This window comes from Nerophis ophidion, linkage group LG03 (assembly GCF_033978795.1).
Source record: "Nerophis ophidion isolate RoL-2023_Sa linkage group LG03, RoL_Noph_v1.0, whole genome shotgun sequence".
NCBI lineage: Eukaryota > Metazoa > Chordata > Actinopteri > Syngnathiformes > Syngnathidae > Nerophis > Nerophis ophidion.
The window spans coordinates 61741776-61758507 of NC_084613.1; the positions used below are offsets into that span (position 1 = coordinate 61741776).

The window sequence follows — 16732 nt, forward strand, 5'->3', positions numbered from 1 at the left end:
ATACCTTTTTTGAAAATGGAAATGATCTAAAAATCCACTCACCGACAACGTGTCCTGTGAAATAGTTCTGACGTTGAACATCATAATTCTCCTCCCTTCCAAGTTTATCAACAAACACGGCTTGAAAGTTCTTTGTGAAAAGGTCTGTGTTGGTGGTTAAGTACAGCTTGAAATATCTGAAAACATAAGTATGTATTAGTTCTGTCAAAAGATTTTTTTCTAATCAGATTAATCACACTTTTGAATTTGGATTAATTGTGAATAATCACAGGTTATTGCCTGCTTGCATAAATTATATTTACTTTAAGATCCCAATATTTCAACACAAATGCAATTTTGTCATCCAAAAACATTTTATATTTTACTTGAATGCACATAATTTTGTTGGAGCTTGGTAACAGTTTTATCTATAGTACAGTCAGGGTGAATTCTGAAGTGAAATTTGCCAGCGAGCGCACCTGTCAATCTCCTTTTTCATCTTTGCACTGACTTATGCATTGACGTGATGACTGACCGTAGAACAACCTGCTTCTCCATTTAGGTAAACCTTTTTAAGGTAAAGGAGCATGTATGCTTAAAATAGCGTAATTAAAGAGGCTGTTTCGACATTTACACAGACGCCATTGGGCGTTTACTCAAATACGTACGTAACACACGCACTGTCATTAGCTTCGGGTGTTATTAGCTGATGATAGTAAATTGGAACGCTAGTGTTAGATATTAATGAATGTGAATGGGTTGTAGTTGTATGGCGCTTTTTTACCTTTTTAAGGAACCCAAAGCGCTTTGACACTATTTCCACATTCACCCATTCACACACTGATACCGGGAACTGCCATGCAAGGCTCTAACCAGAACCCATCAGGAGCAAGGCTGAACTGTCTTTCTCAAGGACACATTGGACGTGACTAGGACGGTAGAAGGTTGGGATTAACCAGTAACCCTCAGATTGCGGGCACGGCCACTCTCCCAACTTCGCCAAGCCGTCCCCTATATTGTATGATAAAAACAAGAATGGTAATTGTTTGTTGCTTCACTTGGACTGCTTTTCTATGTGTGGACGAGATATGGTGAGTGACTGCCGTAAATGCCAATCTTTTTTTGGGCCGGTAAAACTTTATTACACAAACTTGGTAATTGTGAAAAATATACATAATTTTAACACCTTATCGTGGTAGAGGAGTTTGCGTGTCCCAATGATCCCTGGTAGGGTCTCCCAAGGCAAACAGGTTCTCGGTGAGGGATCAGACAAAGAGCAGCTCGAAGACCTCTATGAAGAAGATAAAACATGGACCCAGATTTCCCTCGCCCGGACGCGGGTCACCGGGGCCTCCCTCTGGAGCCAGGCCCAGAGGTGGGGCACGATGGCGAGCGCCTGGTGGCCGGGCCTGTTCCCATGGGGCCCGGCCGGGCACAGCCCGAAGAGGCAACGTGGGTCACCCCCCCAATGGGCTCACCACCCATAGCAGGGGCCATAGAGGTCGGGTGCAATGTGAGCTGGGCGGCAGCCGAAGGCAGGGCACTTGGCGGTCCGATCCTCGGCTACAGAAGCTAGCTCTTGGGACGTGGAACGTCACCTCACTGGGGGGGAAGGAGCCTGAGCTAGTGCGCGAAGTTGAGAAGTTCCGGCTGGATATAGTCGGACTCACTTCGACGCACAGCAAGGGCTCTGGAACCACTTCTCTCGAGAGGGACTGGACCCTCTTCCACTCTGGCGTTGCCGGCAGTAAGAGGCGACGGGCTGGGGTGGCAATTCTTGTTTCCCCCCCGGCTCAAAGCCTGCACGTTGGAGTTTAACCCGGTGGATGAAAGGGTAGCCTCCCTCCGCCTTCGGGTGGAGGGGACGGGTCCTGACTGTTGTTTGTGCTTATGCACCAAACAGCAGTTCAGAGTACCCACCCTTTTTGGGAGCACTCGAGGGAGTACTGGAAAGTGCTCCCCCGGGTGATTCCCTTGTCCCACTGGGGGACTTCAACGCTCACGTTGGCAACGACAGTGAAACCTGGAGAGGCGTGATTGGGAAGAATGGCCGCCCGGATCTGAACCCGAGTGGTGTTTTGTTATTGGACTTTTGTGCTCGTCACAGTTTGTCCATAACAAACACCATGTTCAAACATAAGGGTGTCCATATGTGCACTTGGCACCAGGACACCCTAGGCCGCAGTTCCATGATCGACTTTGTAGTTGTGTCATCGGATTTGCGGCCTTATGTTTTGGACACTCGGGTGAAGAGAGGGGCGGAGCTTTCTACCGATCACCACCTGGTGGTGAGTTGACTGCGATGGTGAGGGAGGATGCCGGACAGACCTGGGTGGCCCAAACGCATTGTGAGGGTCTGCTGGGAACGTCTGGCAGAGTCTCCTGTCAGAGAAAGTTTCAATTCCCACCTCCGGAAGAACTTCGAACATGTCACGAGAGAGGTGCTGGACATTGAGTCCGAGTGGACCATGTTCCGCACCTCTATTGTCGAGGCGGCTGATCGGAGTTGTGGCCGCAAGGTAGTTGGTGCTTGTCGGGGCGGCAATCCTAAAACCCCTTGGTGGACACCAGCGGTGAGGGATGCCGTCAAGCTGAAGAAGGAGTCCTATCGGGTCCTTTTGGCTCATAGGACTCTGGAGGCAGTGGACAGGTACCGACAGGCCAAGCGGTGTGCAGCTTCAGCGGTCGCTGAGGCAAAAACTCGGACATGGGAGGAGTTCGGGGAAGCCATGGAAAACGACTTCCGGACGGCTTCGAAGCGATTCTGGACCACCATCCGCCGACTCAGGAAGGGGAAGCAGTGCACTATCAACACCGTGTATGGTGCGGATGGTGTTCTGCTGACCTCGACTGCAGATGTTGTGGATAGGTGGAAGGAATACTTCGAAGACCTCCTCAATCCCACCAACACGTCTTCCTATGAGGAAGCAGTGCCTGGGGAATCTGTGGTGGACTCTCCTATTTCTGGGGCTTAGGTCGTTGAGGTAGTTAAAAAGATCCTCGTGGCAAGGTCCCAGGGGTGGATGAGGTCCGCCCGGAGTTCCATAAGGCTCTGGATGCTGTGGGGCTGTCTTGGTTGACAAGACTCTGCAGCATCGCGTGGACATCGGGGGCGATACCTCTGGATTGGCAGCCCGGGGTGGTGGTTCCACTCTTTAAGAAGGGGGACCGGAGGGTGTGTTCCAACTATCGTGGGATCACACTCCTCAGCCTTCCCGGTAAGGTTTATTCAGGTGTACTGGAGAGGAGGCTACGCCGGATAGTCGAACCTCGGATTCAGGAGGAACAGTGTGGTTTTCGTCCTGGTCGTGGAACTGTGGACCAGCTCTATACTCTCCGCAGGGTTCTTGAGGGTGCATGGGAGTTTGCCCAACCAGTCTACATGTGCTTCGTGGACTTGGAGAAGGCATTCGACCTTGTCCCTCGGGAAGTCCTGCGGGGAGTGCTCAGAGAGTATGGGGTATCGGACTGTCTTATTGTGGCGGTCCGCTCCCTGTACGATCAGTGCCAGAGCTTGGTCCGCATTGCTGGCAGTAAGTCGAACACATTTCCAGTGAGGGTTGGACTCCGCCAAGGCTGTCCTTTGTCAACGATTCTGTTCATAACTTTTATGGACAGAATTTCTAGGCGCAGTCAAGGCGTTGAGGGGTTCCGGTTTGGTGACCGCAGGATTAGGTCTCTGCTTTTTGCAGATGATGTGGTCCTGATGGCTTCATCTGACCGGGATCTTCAGCTCTCGCTGGATCGGTTCGCAGCCGAGTGTGAAGCGACCGGAATGAGAATCTGCACCTCCAAGTCCGAGTCCATGGTTCTCGCCCGGAAAAGGGTGGAATGCCATCTCCGGGTTGGGGAGGAGACCCTGCCCCAAGTGGAGGAGTTCAAGTACCTAGGAGTCTTGTTCACGAGTGGGGGAAGAGTGGATCGTGAGATCGACAGGCGGATCGGTGCGGCGTCTTCAGTAATGCGGACGTTGTACCGATCCGTTGTGGTGAAGAAGGAGCTGAGCCGGAAGGCAAAGCTCTCAATTTACCGGTCGATCTATGTTCCCATCCTCACCTATGGTCATGAGCTTTGGGTCATGACCGAAAGGATAAGATCACGGGTACAAGCGGCCGAAATGAGTTTCCTCCGCCGTGTGGCGGGGCTCTCCCTTAGAGATAGGGTGAGAAGCTCTGCCATCCGGGAGGAACTCAAAGTAAAGCCGCTGCTCCTTCACATCGAGAGGAGCCAGATGAGGTGGTTCGGGCATCTGGTCAGGATGCCACCCGAACGCCTCCCTAGGGAGGTGTTTAGAGCACGTCCAACCGGTAGGAGGCCACGGGGAAGACCCAGGACACGTTGGGAAGACTATGTCTCCCGGCTGGCCTGGGAACGCCTCGGGATCCCCCGGGAAGAGCTAGACGAAATGGCTGGGGAGAGGGAAGTCTGGGTTTCCCTGCTTAGGCTGTTGCCCCCGCGACCCGACCTCGGATAAGCGGAAGAAGATGGATGGATGGATGGATTTAACACAAATGTATTCTGTTAAACCACTAATGGTAACATAAGCCACCCAATAGTGTCATATTTTTTGTTTTGAAAAATGTAACTGTTGCAAACAGCCCCTATTATCTGCGTATGTACACGACAAATGTAAAATTTGTGATTAATCAAATTAGTTAGACATTTTTGACAACCCTGGTGTATATTACTACAGTGATACCTCGGTTTTCGTACGCCCCACTTTTTGACTAAAAAACTCTCCCACAGCTTGCCCAGTTTTTTGTAAATGTTGTACGTAACAAAATAGTTCACGTTTCATTTTACGGGATTGACTACCCATACAAAGATTCCCACGCATAAGTGACTTGGTCTTTATGCTTTCATTGTTGAGTACGACTCCAAAATTTGCCTCCACTACGCCAGAGAAAGTGGCAAATGACAGCAATTAAATGAAAAAGGAGAGAAACACAATTGAATAAAAAAATAACTCATAGCTAAATATGAAAGTGGCGTTTGCTTTGCTCTTCCTGCCCCTCCTCCTCTCTCACTCACTGCCGTCTTCCCCAATGAAAATCTTTAGTAAATGTAAAAGTGATGTCTCATGTTTGTTTATTCATTTTTATTAGTTAATATGTATTTTACATGTATAACTAATTATTCCCTATGAAATGTGTTCTGCATGTTAATATTTTTAGTGTCTAACTGGTTCATTGGACTTTCAGGATTTCTTATGGGTAAAATTGATTCTGTTTTCATCTGATTTAGTCTTTGTGAGGGATGTCCCGATCAGGGTTTTATCTTGCCGATTCCGATGATCAAGGAGTGAGATCAGCCGATACCAATACTGTTCACATGTATTAACTGTAAATGTGTTTAACTATGTAGAGTGGTGTTGCCAGTTAAACAAAATCAACATAATATTCAAACTAGTTACTTCTTTTCGTGTATTATGTACAATTGTTTGAGCAAAACCAAGTCAATAGTACACAATACCACTTGAATTTGTAAACGGCTAGTTTAGCTATTAGTATGCCTGCGCCTAGGTCGCTCTTGGTGTGTAACATGTTTATTCTCGTCCCCCAGTGGTAATGTACCATACTTAAAATACTAAGAAAAACAGTTTATTTGGCGTGATGGAGGTGATTACTATTAGCTTAGGGGAGCAGCTCCACACTGAGACACCTAATTAGCTGCCAGCCGCCTGTTACAATAAATACTAAGTTATTCAAATACGAATCGCGATTCTCACGCTGTGCAATTTAGAATCGATTCTCTTTTTTTTTTTTTTTTATCGATTTTTTATTTATTTTTGTTTTTATCAATCCAACAAACCAATACACAGCAATACCATAACAATGCAATCCAATTCCAAAACCAAACCTGACCCAGCAACACTCAGAACTGGAATAAACAGAGCAATTGAGGAGACCCAACACGACACAGAACAAACCAAAAGTAGTGAAACAAAAATGAATATTATCAACAACAGTATAAATATTAGTTAGAATTTCAGCATAGCAGTGATTAAAAATCCATCATTGACATTATCATTAGACATTTATAAAAATTAAAAAAACAACAACAATAGTGTCACAGTGGCTTACACTTGCATCGCATCTCATAAGCTTGACAACACACTGTGTCCAAAATTTTCACAAAGTTAAAAAAGTCATGTTTTGGGTTTGTTTAATAATTAAAACAAATTTGCATTATTGCAATCAGTTGATAAATCATTGTCCTTTATAATAATAATAAAACCTTTTTTTTTTTTAAATCTACTACTCTGCTAGCATGTCAGCAGACTGGGGTAGATCCTGCTGAAATCCTATGTATAGAATGAATAGAGAATCATTTTAAATCGGAAAAATATTGTTTTTGAATCGAGAATCGCGTTGAAACGAAAAAAATCGATGAATAATCGAATCGTGACCCCAAGAATCGATATTGAATCGAATCGTGGGACACCCAAAGAATGTTAAAAACATGTATGATACAATGGTGGGTGTAGCAAATGAAGTATCCCTCAATGGGTTTTATATTACATACGCAAAACCATGCATACTTTTAACCTAACATGTACAGCATTCTTTTCTCTCTGGCACTCATCGAGGGTGGACGCTCCCCTTTCCTCTCCCTTATCTCTCCTGCTTGCTTCTTTGTTTTTTCTTGTCTTAACTTTCTTGTTGCCTCTTTTTGCACTGCTCTCCAGACCTAAACATTGGAACTATTTAACTGGCCTCAACAAAATTGACAATATCTTGGGTTTGGGGGAACCTGCTGTCGTGACAAAGCGGTTGTTGCTGGACACACGACGGACTCTTGGGAGAAGAAAGAGGGCCGCGGGCCTGGCGACCCTTTTCTGTCAAGGACGTGAAGATATCCACCTATTCGGAGTTATTCCAAAAGGACATCTGCTGATTGGAGTAAGCGTTGCTCAGGTTTGTCGACAAATTGGAAGTTGATGGCAGTCTTCAAAGTACCCAAAGCTGACACAAATGATTGGAGGATGCGGGAAGAACTGTGGATTACATCGGACTGTCTACCCCAGAGTTTAGAGGACCAGTCATAGACAATTTAGAGTGAAAAGAAAATTTTATTTTCACCTGCATAAAAATCATTCTAACTTGGATTGCTTCCCTGGCTTCGAGACTCTCCCGAAGGACAGCGCAGCGAAGACATAACAAACTCCCTTCTTGACTTTCATGGACACACACCTTTTGTTGTTGAATTTGGACTAGCGACTGCAATACATCAAGGCCGCGGAACAGAGACACACTACGGGCTTACACACACACACATCCACAAAAATATACGCCACACATACACACCCCACCCCCCCCCCCCCCCCCCCAACCCAACGCCCTTGACGCAAATCCCATAGGGGTGATGAATGGATGGTCAGCGCCTGAGGGCTGCGGCCTACCACCATGACATTGAACTACCTTCCCTCTTTTGCTAGATATCTCAAGATGTATGTTGTAATATGTGTATGTGCTTTGCTATGGAGTTTTTTTCCCACTAAAGACTGGGCCCACTTAGGAGCCCAGTCTATATTGTATTTATTTACTCATCCTTCCCCAGCGTTGACCTTTTTCCCATCTTTTACAGGGCGCCTTATGGCGACCCATCAGCGTTCTGGTTCTGAAACCTTTTACACTGTTTGTTTGTCTAATCTTGAACAGGTTTGTGCTGAAAACAAAGTTTTGTTGTACTGGTGCAATGACAATAAAGACCTATCCTATCCTATTATCAATTCTACAGGAACCACAAGATAAATATTTCCAACCTTTGCAAAGCTCTGAAGATGACCAAACGCTCTAGGTGGGACGGAGTGTTTACGTCCCTCTTTCTCACAGAGTGCAGCTGGAGGTCTGACACTGGAAGGACCTCAAAATCTGACAGAATGGAATGAAGCGCATCTACAAGATATGGAGAAGACGATTTAGGTGGATTATCCTGGTATTTAATGTATGAAGAACAGCAGTCTAGCTAAAAACAAGTTTTTGTAACTGTCCGAAACAAATAACATCCCCATTTTACAAAAAGCTATTATAATCAAGGCAGTTACAGCTAAAATATCATGTATAATTATATTAGTAAACGATGTTATTTATATATAGAAAACCGCTAGCTAAGCTTACCAATCTCGGCGCGAGCATCGCTGTTTTCTTCTCTGCTAATTATTGCCTTAACAGCTCCGATAACACAAAAATGACCTAGAAAAACATATAACCATATGCTCAACATTGTGGGAAAAATAAATATTACAGCGACGGCGTCATTGTCACTAAGTTTTGCCAGCTCGTCGGGGAGGCTAGAGCTAGCCGTGTAACCCGGAAGTTCCCACTTGACAACGCGCGACTTCCGCTTATAAAATAAAAAAACTCACTCCGTAAAAATATTTTCCTATATGTCATGAGAAGTGGTTTACAGGCCTACTGAAATGAGATTTTCTTATTTAAACGGGGATAGCAGGTCCATTCTATGTGTCATACTTGATCATTTCGCGAGGTTGCCATATTATTGCTGAAAGGATTTAGTAGAGAACATCGACGATAAAGTTCGCAACTTTTGGTCGCTCATAAAAAAGCCTTGCCTGTACCGGAAGTAGCGGACGATGTGCGCGTGACGTCACCGGTGTGAGGGCTCCTCACATCCTCACATTGTTTATAGTGTGAGCCTCTAGCAGCAAGAGCTATTCGGACTGAGAAAGCGACAATTTCCCCATTAATTTGAGCGAGGATGAAAGATTTGTGGATGAGGAAAGTTAGAGTGAAGCACAAAAAAAAAAAAAAAAAAAGCGACGGCTCCAGGTGGCGGTAGTGGGACCGTTTCAGATGTAATTAGACACATTTACTAGGATAATTCTGGAAGATCCCTTATTTGCCTATTGTTTTAATAGTGTTTTAGTGAGATTGTAAAGTCATACCTGAACGTCGGATGGCTGCGGTGAAGATCACAGCTGCCTTTTTGAGCTGCAAGAGGAAGTCGCATAATCCACTAAAGTCTCCGGTAAATATCACAATTTTCCCATCCAAAAACTTGCTGTTTGACATAGAGAAACATGTTCGCTTGACCGCTCTGTGTTAAAACTTCACAACAAACAAACAGGCTGTTTCAGTGCTAAAGGCATCTGCAATCCACCACTTTCCACCAACAGCATTATTCTTTATAGTCTTCATCATTAACTGAACAAATTGAAAAAGATTCAGCAACACAGATGACCAAATTACTGTGTAATTATGCGATGAAAAGAGACGACTTTTACCCGTGTGAGGTGCTGGGCTAATATGTCCCCTCCAACCCGACACATCACAAACGCATCATTCCGCGACGTTTTCAACAAGAAACTCCGCGGGAAATTTTAAATTGTAATTTAGTAAACTAAACCGGCCGTATTGGCATGTGTTAAGATTTCATCATTGATATATAAACTATCAGACTGCGTGGTCAGTAGTAGTGGGTTTCAGTAGGCCTTTAACAAGACAGAGGTGGACACTTAGAACATGTATTAGTCTTTAATAGTTTAAGTAGCTTAATATAAACTGAGACATAATAGCTCTTATATGCACGTAACATGTCAAGCATCCATCCTTTTCTACCGCTTATCCCCTTTGGGGCGCCCCTTTTCCTATCTCAGCTTCAAGCATATACTGCGCAAGTCTACAAATTTGTGAAATATTTCTCCCCGTCATTTATTTTTTTAAACACCATTCCCATATTTCCTCAAGCTGTATTTCACCTGCGATATACCCTGATGGGCATTTAATCGTAACTTTTCACAATGGTGGAAGTTAAGTACATTGATAGGCACACTAGGAATGAGCAGTTGGTTTATAAAATGATTTATTGATGTTAACATAGCTGTTACACAGGGATTCATACAGTTCCACAAGGCTTTATAGGGGACTACAATTGAATGAATAGCAAAACAATAGTGGTCCAAATCTCTAATGACAATCACTGGACAAACAGCTCACCCTCTTTTAGGATGTGTAGAAACCTGCATTGAAAAATATTTAACTTGACACTTGTACTTATGTGTTACAGCATTTGTTCCCATTCCAGTGTACTATCTCAAGAGACATGCAATGACAGAATTGTATTTATCTTCCCGTTGAAAAGGTCCCTACATGTGAATCAGTCAAGCCTCCCCACAATTTCCGCCTCACCCCCAACAGACATGCTTCAGTGAAAAAGTGGCATCATAACCAGGGCATCAAGTGAGGATTAATCCAATGAGCACTAAGTGTTTGCTGCCAGCATGCACAGAACACTGGCATTCCCTGAAGCATGAAAAAAAACAAAAAAAATCTGAAGCTGAATTTCAGAATCTGTAACCGTACCACATAATTTTGTTTAGACAGGCTAGCAAGAACAAACCAGATTACTCCCAAGAACAAGAAGACAAATCAGAAGATGAGCTTGCAGTTGTTTGATGTTGGGGACTCTTAGGGCTTCTGTCTAACTTTAGGAAAGAGCATAATACCATGTCAAGCGATCAATACTTCTCTACAGCTGAAATTGCACATACTGAAAGGCCAGGACAGACAAACCAAGGGAATGGAAGGTTTTGCTTTAATAAGTCATCCTAATCCATTAATGTACTTTTTTCTTCTCCAATTCATTTTTTCATGATTTTTTTTTTTCAACAATGGTAGAATGTTGGATTGGAGGAAAAGGAATGAACGATGTGTAAAAAGTTTTTTTTTAATCCTTTTGTTGTTGGAGACCAAGGACTCTTCTTTCTCTCTTTTAGTTCTCAGTGTCGCCGCCCTCGCCTCTTTCGCCAGCGTCGCCCTCCTCGCCAGCGGTGTCTGATGTCCATAGCTGAGAACATAGAAATCAAATATTCAGTTCACAATTTAATGCAGTGGGTTTTTTGTGAGGAAACAGAGGACTTGCAGCAGCTTGAGAATAATAAAGAAAAACATTCTAAAAACATGCTTAGCGAGTACAGGCAATAAAATAACACATTTTTTATTTTCTTTGTCAGTTTATGTACAATAGATCAGGTAAAAGCCTACCCTAGGAAAGTTAATGAGTACCAGCCAAATAAGCACAATTACAAGTTCTGATATAATGGAAAATAAAGACAAAATGGTGGATACATGTGTAAAGGCCAGGATTTCTAATTTTCTCCAAATACTCTACAAATTACACAACCTGGAACTTTAAACCTATGTAAATGAAATTCAATTCTCATTTGGTGTGAAGCTAGAACAGAATGACTCACTGTCAGATTGTCCCTGAGGAGCTGCATGATGAGGGTGCTGTCTTTGTAGGACTCCTCGTTGAGGTGGTCGAGTTCAGCAATGGCGTCGTCAAACGCCTGTGAGCAAAACGAATGTTTTAGGGGATCCATAAAAAAAATAATTGAGTATGATTAGTCTGATTGCTTACACACCGTTTTAGCCAGATCACAAGCTTTTTCTGGAGAGTTGAGGATCTCGTAGTAAAAGACAGAGAAGTTAAGTGCCAGACCCAAGCGGATAGGGTGTGTGGGGTCCATCTCAGTCTTGCTGATGTCAAATGCTTCTTGGTACGCTTGCTGCGAGTTCTCAATAGTCTCTGTTGAATGAACACATACAATTCAAATAAACTACTGGTTATGTGTTAAGGCATTCTAGGAAATGTTCCTATACATTTGCTCATTTGTTATGGTTATGTAGTGCATTGCATCATTTTTTTTAATTCAAACTATGGTCAAAATGTAGGCGTGTTTTATTTCTCTGATGTATAAAAGCGAAGTCAGCTGCCAGCCACTGGTGCTGTGATATTTTCCAGCCTAAGGTGAGATAGTCTCACACATTACAATTGGAATATGGATGTTTGAAGCATAAGAAATGAAAAAAATAATAATTATGACAGTAAACTTACTTGATTTGTCATCTCCAGAGGCCACTTCAGCAAGGTATCTAAAGTAGTCCCCCTTCATCTTTAGGTAAAACACTTTGCTCTCAGCTTGTGTGGAGTTTTGAATTAAATGTTTACTCAGCAATGCCTGCAAGGAGATAAGAGGAAATATTCATCAATACACATTTGTATGTCGACCTTCGAGGGGGGTGGGGGGGAGCAATATGGGTGGGCTTCACCAAATGTAGTACATTAGAATTACTTTTAAAAGCTACAAAGCTGATGTATCACTATTTGGTTTATTTCTTGGGGAAGTACATTTACAGTGTCAAGGGGCAGCCATAATTGCACAATAAACGTTAAAGGGTAATTTAAATGTGTTGAATACTCAAATCAAAAGCATTTAAGATGGAATAAAATTATCTGAAAGGCCAAGGTCTGAAACCTGATGAGTAATTAAAAAAATTCCACACCTTGGCAGGAAAAAAAGCACCCTTGCCTTCAGCCAAACCCACCCCCAGCAGCCACTCCCAAGTCATACAGACATCCATGATTGGATCAGTGAAAAGCATGCACGCGTGTCTCATGTGCTCTGCATTCCTTTTTCTGCGAGCTCCACAATAGACAAGAGGAGACACTCTTTACGGGGCTTTCACACAAAGCTCTGACTTCAGACTGCAGCACTCATGAGTGCAAACGGTGCTGCGAGATCAAAAGGTCACCAGCTTGACAGACAATAATTTGTTTTTTCTGTACTTTATTGCCTTTTGCAATCTAATTTGGCACCAACTAAGCAAAGCTAATTAAAAGTAATAGGATGCACACAGAGTAAAATACATTTTAACACTCATTTTTATGAGATTGTGTAAAGGAGTGGGTTTAAGAACTACATGGACTGCAATGCAACAAATATTTAACATTACTGTACAAGTTAATATATGGCAGGTCTCTGGAGGCAACTGGCCAACAAACTGCTGCATTTACAGCTGGATGGGAATTTTTACATTTACCCATTAAAGCTATGATTCATTTCTTGTAATGACTTTAATCTTGTAACATTCTCCCTGATATATTTGAATGCCTATCGCAAAAATGTGTTCATTAAATTGCATTCAAGCCAGTGCAATCTACAGTATGTCAAGATGGACGCAGGTACAACAAATCTCCCAGGCTGACAGTAATTATGTCACACAGGCATCATTATTAACTGTAACTTGTACAAAGCCAGCAACATATCTTGAGTGCTCGCCAACTCAAAACAAACCTGCTGTTATGGAGAAAGTTAGCAGCCAGTCAAAGGCTTTTGTAGACAAGCGAGTTGAGGCCTGAGGAGAGACACACCCTTCTGCAACACTCAGCAGAAGAACAACAAAAAGGCTGAGTCACTCTTCGGGAACATCCATGAGGGCTTACTAAAAGCGAACAGCCCCTGCAGCGTCTCAATGCAGACAGTAGTTCAGGGGGGACATTATTGGAATCTTAACAACTAAGCTTATGGGCTAAATCTCCTCTAATCCACTATCAAGGCAGGATAGGAATAATATAAAAGCACAATCCCTGCTATTACAAGAGATTAATTAAGAAGTGAATGACTGCCACCTCTGGTAATCAATCATGACTTGGAACACGTTTAAATGTAGGCTAAAGTCATTATCTTAAAAACATGACCCTCATGCTAATCTGGTATGAATTGTTTATTGTTGCGTATGGCTTGTCACATTAGCTTTCCGCTATGTGCCAGATGAGACAAAGGATATGGGCAGATTTATTGAATCCATAGTATTGTCCTTGTGAGCAGTGGTTCACTTATCAACCCAGTCTCACTTTCTAATGCTGCTATGATGACCTCATCAGTAAACACCTTCACATGATTCAAGACAATTGTTCAAAAATTCCCAAAATGCAGGAACAATAGGAAGACAACGTAATATTTTCATATACTACTGATACCCACCATGGAACAGTCACACAGGATTGGAGCTAACAGCAAGAGAGTGCGGTGACAATTGACATGAACTAAAATTATTTTTAAATCAAATGTGACAGAATTTGGCTGAACGAGTTGAGACATTATATGCACTGACAAATAAAATGTCAATACATGTACACCCGTCACACCTGGATAATATATATCACTCTAGAACTTGGGGCCCTGCAGCCTTTTGGAGGGTCATCGATCTCAAAACATCAGTGCAAAAGTGCCAAATAAATGAGAGATCACCGCATATTTTAACAAAGTCGATATGATGCAGGGTGCTTAACGTCATTTTGTTTCAAATCTTGCACGGGTGGGGTGTGGGGGGTATGACTATGGGATGAAGTAAGACTCTCCCAAGTGAGTCCACCTTTTGCTGCTGTAACCTAAATTGTTTGCTGCATCCTCACATTTAACAAAATTAAGACCAAAATTATGCTCAATTAAGAATTTTGCATGGGAGGTGTATCCCTTCCATCTCTTGGCTGCTGCTGCCTCTGAGCCACTGTTGTAAGCACAATACCAATGGCGCGCAATTTGCAAAATGCGCAACTGCATTTTGGAAATTTAATGTTAAACCAAATCAAATGTTTATTGGATTAATCACTATACGGTGTACATCCACAACTAAACTACTGACAAAACTACTACCAAGTGTGGATTCAGGCCGGGTAGCCTATTAGAAGTTCCAGGTAACCCTACATTATTATATTTTATAAATAGTAAACCAAGTTGTGGTACTAGTTTAGTCAGTAATTCTGTCGTGGATGTACACTGTATAGTGATGAATCCAATAAACATTTGATATTAAATTTGCAAAATGCGGTAGCGCCATTGGTATTGTGCTTACAACACCACCACTGTGATAACATGGTTAGAATAGAATAGATAGACTGAAAAGTACTTTGTTGATCCCTGGAGGAAATTCAGCTCCACAGTTAATTAGATGAATGGTTTTACCTTTATTTTTTTAAACGGTAACACCTTACCAAAACGTTGTTGCAGATTTCCTGCAGCTCCTTCTCCACCTTCTCCCGATATTCCTTAACCAGTTGCTGCTTCTTCTCAGTCTCAGCCTTGCCTCCGATGCTGGAGATCACCCTCCAAGAGGACCTCCGGGCCCCCACCACGTTCTTGTAGGCGACGGAGAGCAGGTTCCTCTCCTCGTTAGTAAGGTCGTTCCCCATTTCCGTCACCGCTTTCATGCACTCGGCCATGTCATCGTAGCGCTCAGCCTGCTCGGCCAGCTTGGCCTTCTGGATAAGATCCGGTTTATCCATAGTTAGAGTGTTTTTGGTTGCCGTTAGGGAGCGGATGGGTCGGAAATGCGGGCGAGCGACAGTCGCGGACTGTGAAGTGGGAGAATGGGTGGAACAAGGAGTGGCGTTAGTCCCACCGCAGCGTGACAAGCTGAGAAAATGAAATGATCACATTAAGGGAGAAAGTGCGCTAGATGAGAAAACACCCTATGGAAAAAGAAACTCAAAGCAAAAGGCTACATTGGATTCTAACGACGTGATTAGGTGCGTCTAAGTCGTTCTGCGGTAGAAAAGTATCGCTTTAATGCGATTATGTAACTTCAAATTAAAAGCAATGGAACGGAATTGCCATGGTTTGAACGTTATAAAATGGAGGTTTTAGTCGTGGCAACAAGGATCTTTAATGGCAGCCGAGTCATGTCGGCACCGCAGCCCGCCACAAAGCTACCTAGCTCCGAGGCTAACAGAGCTAAACCTCCTGGCTTAAACTAACGGGCCACTCCTATCAATGGAAATGTGTCACCGAATCGCAGCGTTTTAAAAAAAATAACCGCTTCCTATTCTATCAGCTATAAGACAGAAGTATTGTACGTTCACGAAAACACACCAATCCCAAAAAAAACACTCGACGTTTCTCACCTACTGAGGTCCAAAATCCTTCACAAAATTGTTCCGATTCGAGGGATTGTGCTGAAAGGCAGAGAACACGCAGCGGCGGCTAAAGTCCAACTGAACTTGATTAAAGTAGGGCGGATCATCTAGAGCAGGTGACTGTCCAATTGGAAATCGAGAATTCTTTTGAGTGACAGGAGGTTTCGAGACGCTGGTCAATAGGCATCCAGCAATGGGAGGTGCGAGGAGGGAGAGGCGATCAAAAGTAGTTTGACTGACGGGAACGCTGCAGTGGCTGAGCGCACGGGGTTTCCTCCAATTAGAGCAAGGGATATGACGTCACCATGTTGCCATGGCGATGTCTGTCCAATCTCTCCCCGCTCTCGCACGATGTGGACATTGAAAGGCGGGCGTGGCACTCAGACATGGCATTTATTCAGCTTTTATTCATATTTGCTGCTTTCAATTGAGCAACGATGAACACGCTAGCGTTATTGTGTAGATTCAATCCAACATTAACAACAACAACAAAGGTTCCTTTAGCTCAGTGGTTCTCAAATGGGGATACGCGTACCCCTGGGGGTACCTGAAGGTATCCCCAGGGGTACGTGAGATTTTTTTAAAATATTATAAAAATAGCAACAATTCAAAAATCCTTTATAAATATATTTATTGAATAATACTTCAAAAAATATGAATGTAAGTTCATAAACTGTGAAAAGAAACACGACAATGCAATATTCAGTGTTGGCAGCTAGATTTTTTGTGGACATGTTTCATAAATATTGATGTTGAAGATTTCTTTTTTTGTGAAGAAATGTTTACAATTAAGTTCATGCATCCAAACGGATCTCTATTACAATCCCCAAAGAGGTCACTTTAAGTTGATGATAACTTCTATTAGTAGAAATCTTCATTTATAATTCAATCACTTGTTTACTTTTCAACAAATTATTTTCCAAATATTTCAACAAAGACCACTACAAATGATCAATATTTTGCACTGTTTATACAATTTATTAAATCAGAAACTGATGACATAGTGCTGTATTTTACTTCTTTATCTCTTTTT

The 16732-nt window shown here is 43.1% G+C and overlaps 2 protein-coding genes across 4 annotated transcripts in view; both read right to left on the bottom strand.

Annotated features, from left to right (window-relative positions):
- adam17a (ADAM metallopeptidase domain 17a) overlaps positions 1-8317 on the bottom strand; it is a 39061-nt gene extending 30744 nt beyond the window's left edge. For both annotated transcript variants that reach the window (XM_061895809.1, XM_061895808.1), the window contains exons 1-3: positions 8100-8317; positions 7745-7877; positions 43-176 (exon numbers count right to left, since the gene is read on the bottom strand). In XM_061895809.1, the coding sequence (XP_061751793.1) occupies positions 43-176; positions 7745-7877; positions 8100-8205 (373 nt within the window). In that variant the 5' untranslated portion in view covers positions 8206-8317. The remainder of the gene's footprint in view (positions 1-42; positions 177-7744; positions 7878-8099) is intronic.
- Positions 8318-9787: 1470 nt separating this feature from the next.
- On the bottom strand, positions 9788-15847 carry LOC133549912 (14-3-3 protein zeta-like). Of its 2 annotated transcripts, none has more exons than XM_061895814.1 (6): positions 15688-15847; positions 14779-15138; positions 11839-11962; positions 11366-11529; positions 11195-11290; positions 9788-10788 (listed from the first exon to the last, which is right to left on the bottom strand). In XM_061895814.1, the coding sequence occupies exons 2-6, from the start codon at positions 15067-15069 to the stop codon at positions 10714-10716; spliced, it is 750 nt and encodes a 249-aa protein (XP_061751798.1). In that variant the 5' UTR covers positions 15070-15138; positions 15688-15847; the 3' UTR covers positions 9788-10713. The 2 variants fall into 2 exon arrangements, with proteins under 2 accessions (XP_061751798.1, XP_061751799.1); XM_061895815.1 differs by having other exon boundaries at positions 14779-15199.
- Positions 15848-16732: the final 885 nt, after the last annotated feature.

Excerpts from the sequence above, each read along its gene's own strand:
- LOC133549912 (XM_061895814.1), bottom strand. The coding sequence starts at position 15,069 with ATGGATAAACCGGATCTTATCCAGAAGGCCAAGCTGGCCGAGCAGGCT. Across the intron at positions 11,963-14,778 it reads AAATCTGCAACAACGTTTTG|GCATTGCTGAGTAAACATTT; the intron begins GTAAGGTGTTAC and ends ATCTCCTTGCAG. Across the intron at positions 10,789-11,194 it reads TCCTCAGGGACAATCTGACA|CTATGGACATCAGACACCGC; the intron begins GTGAGTCATTCT and ends CTATGTTCTCAG.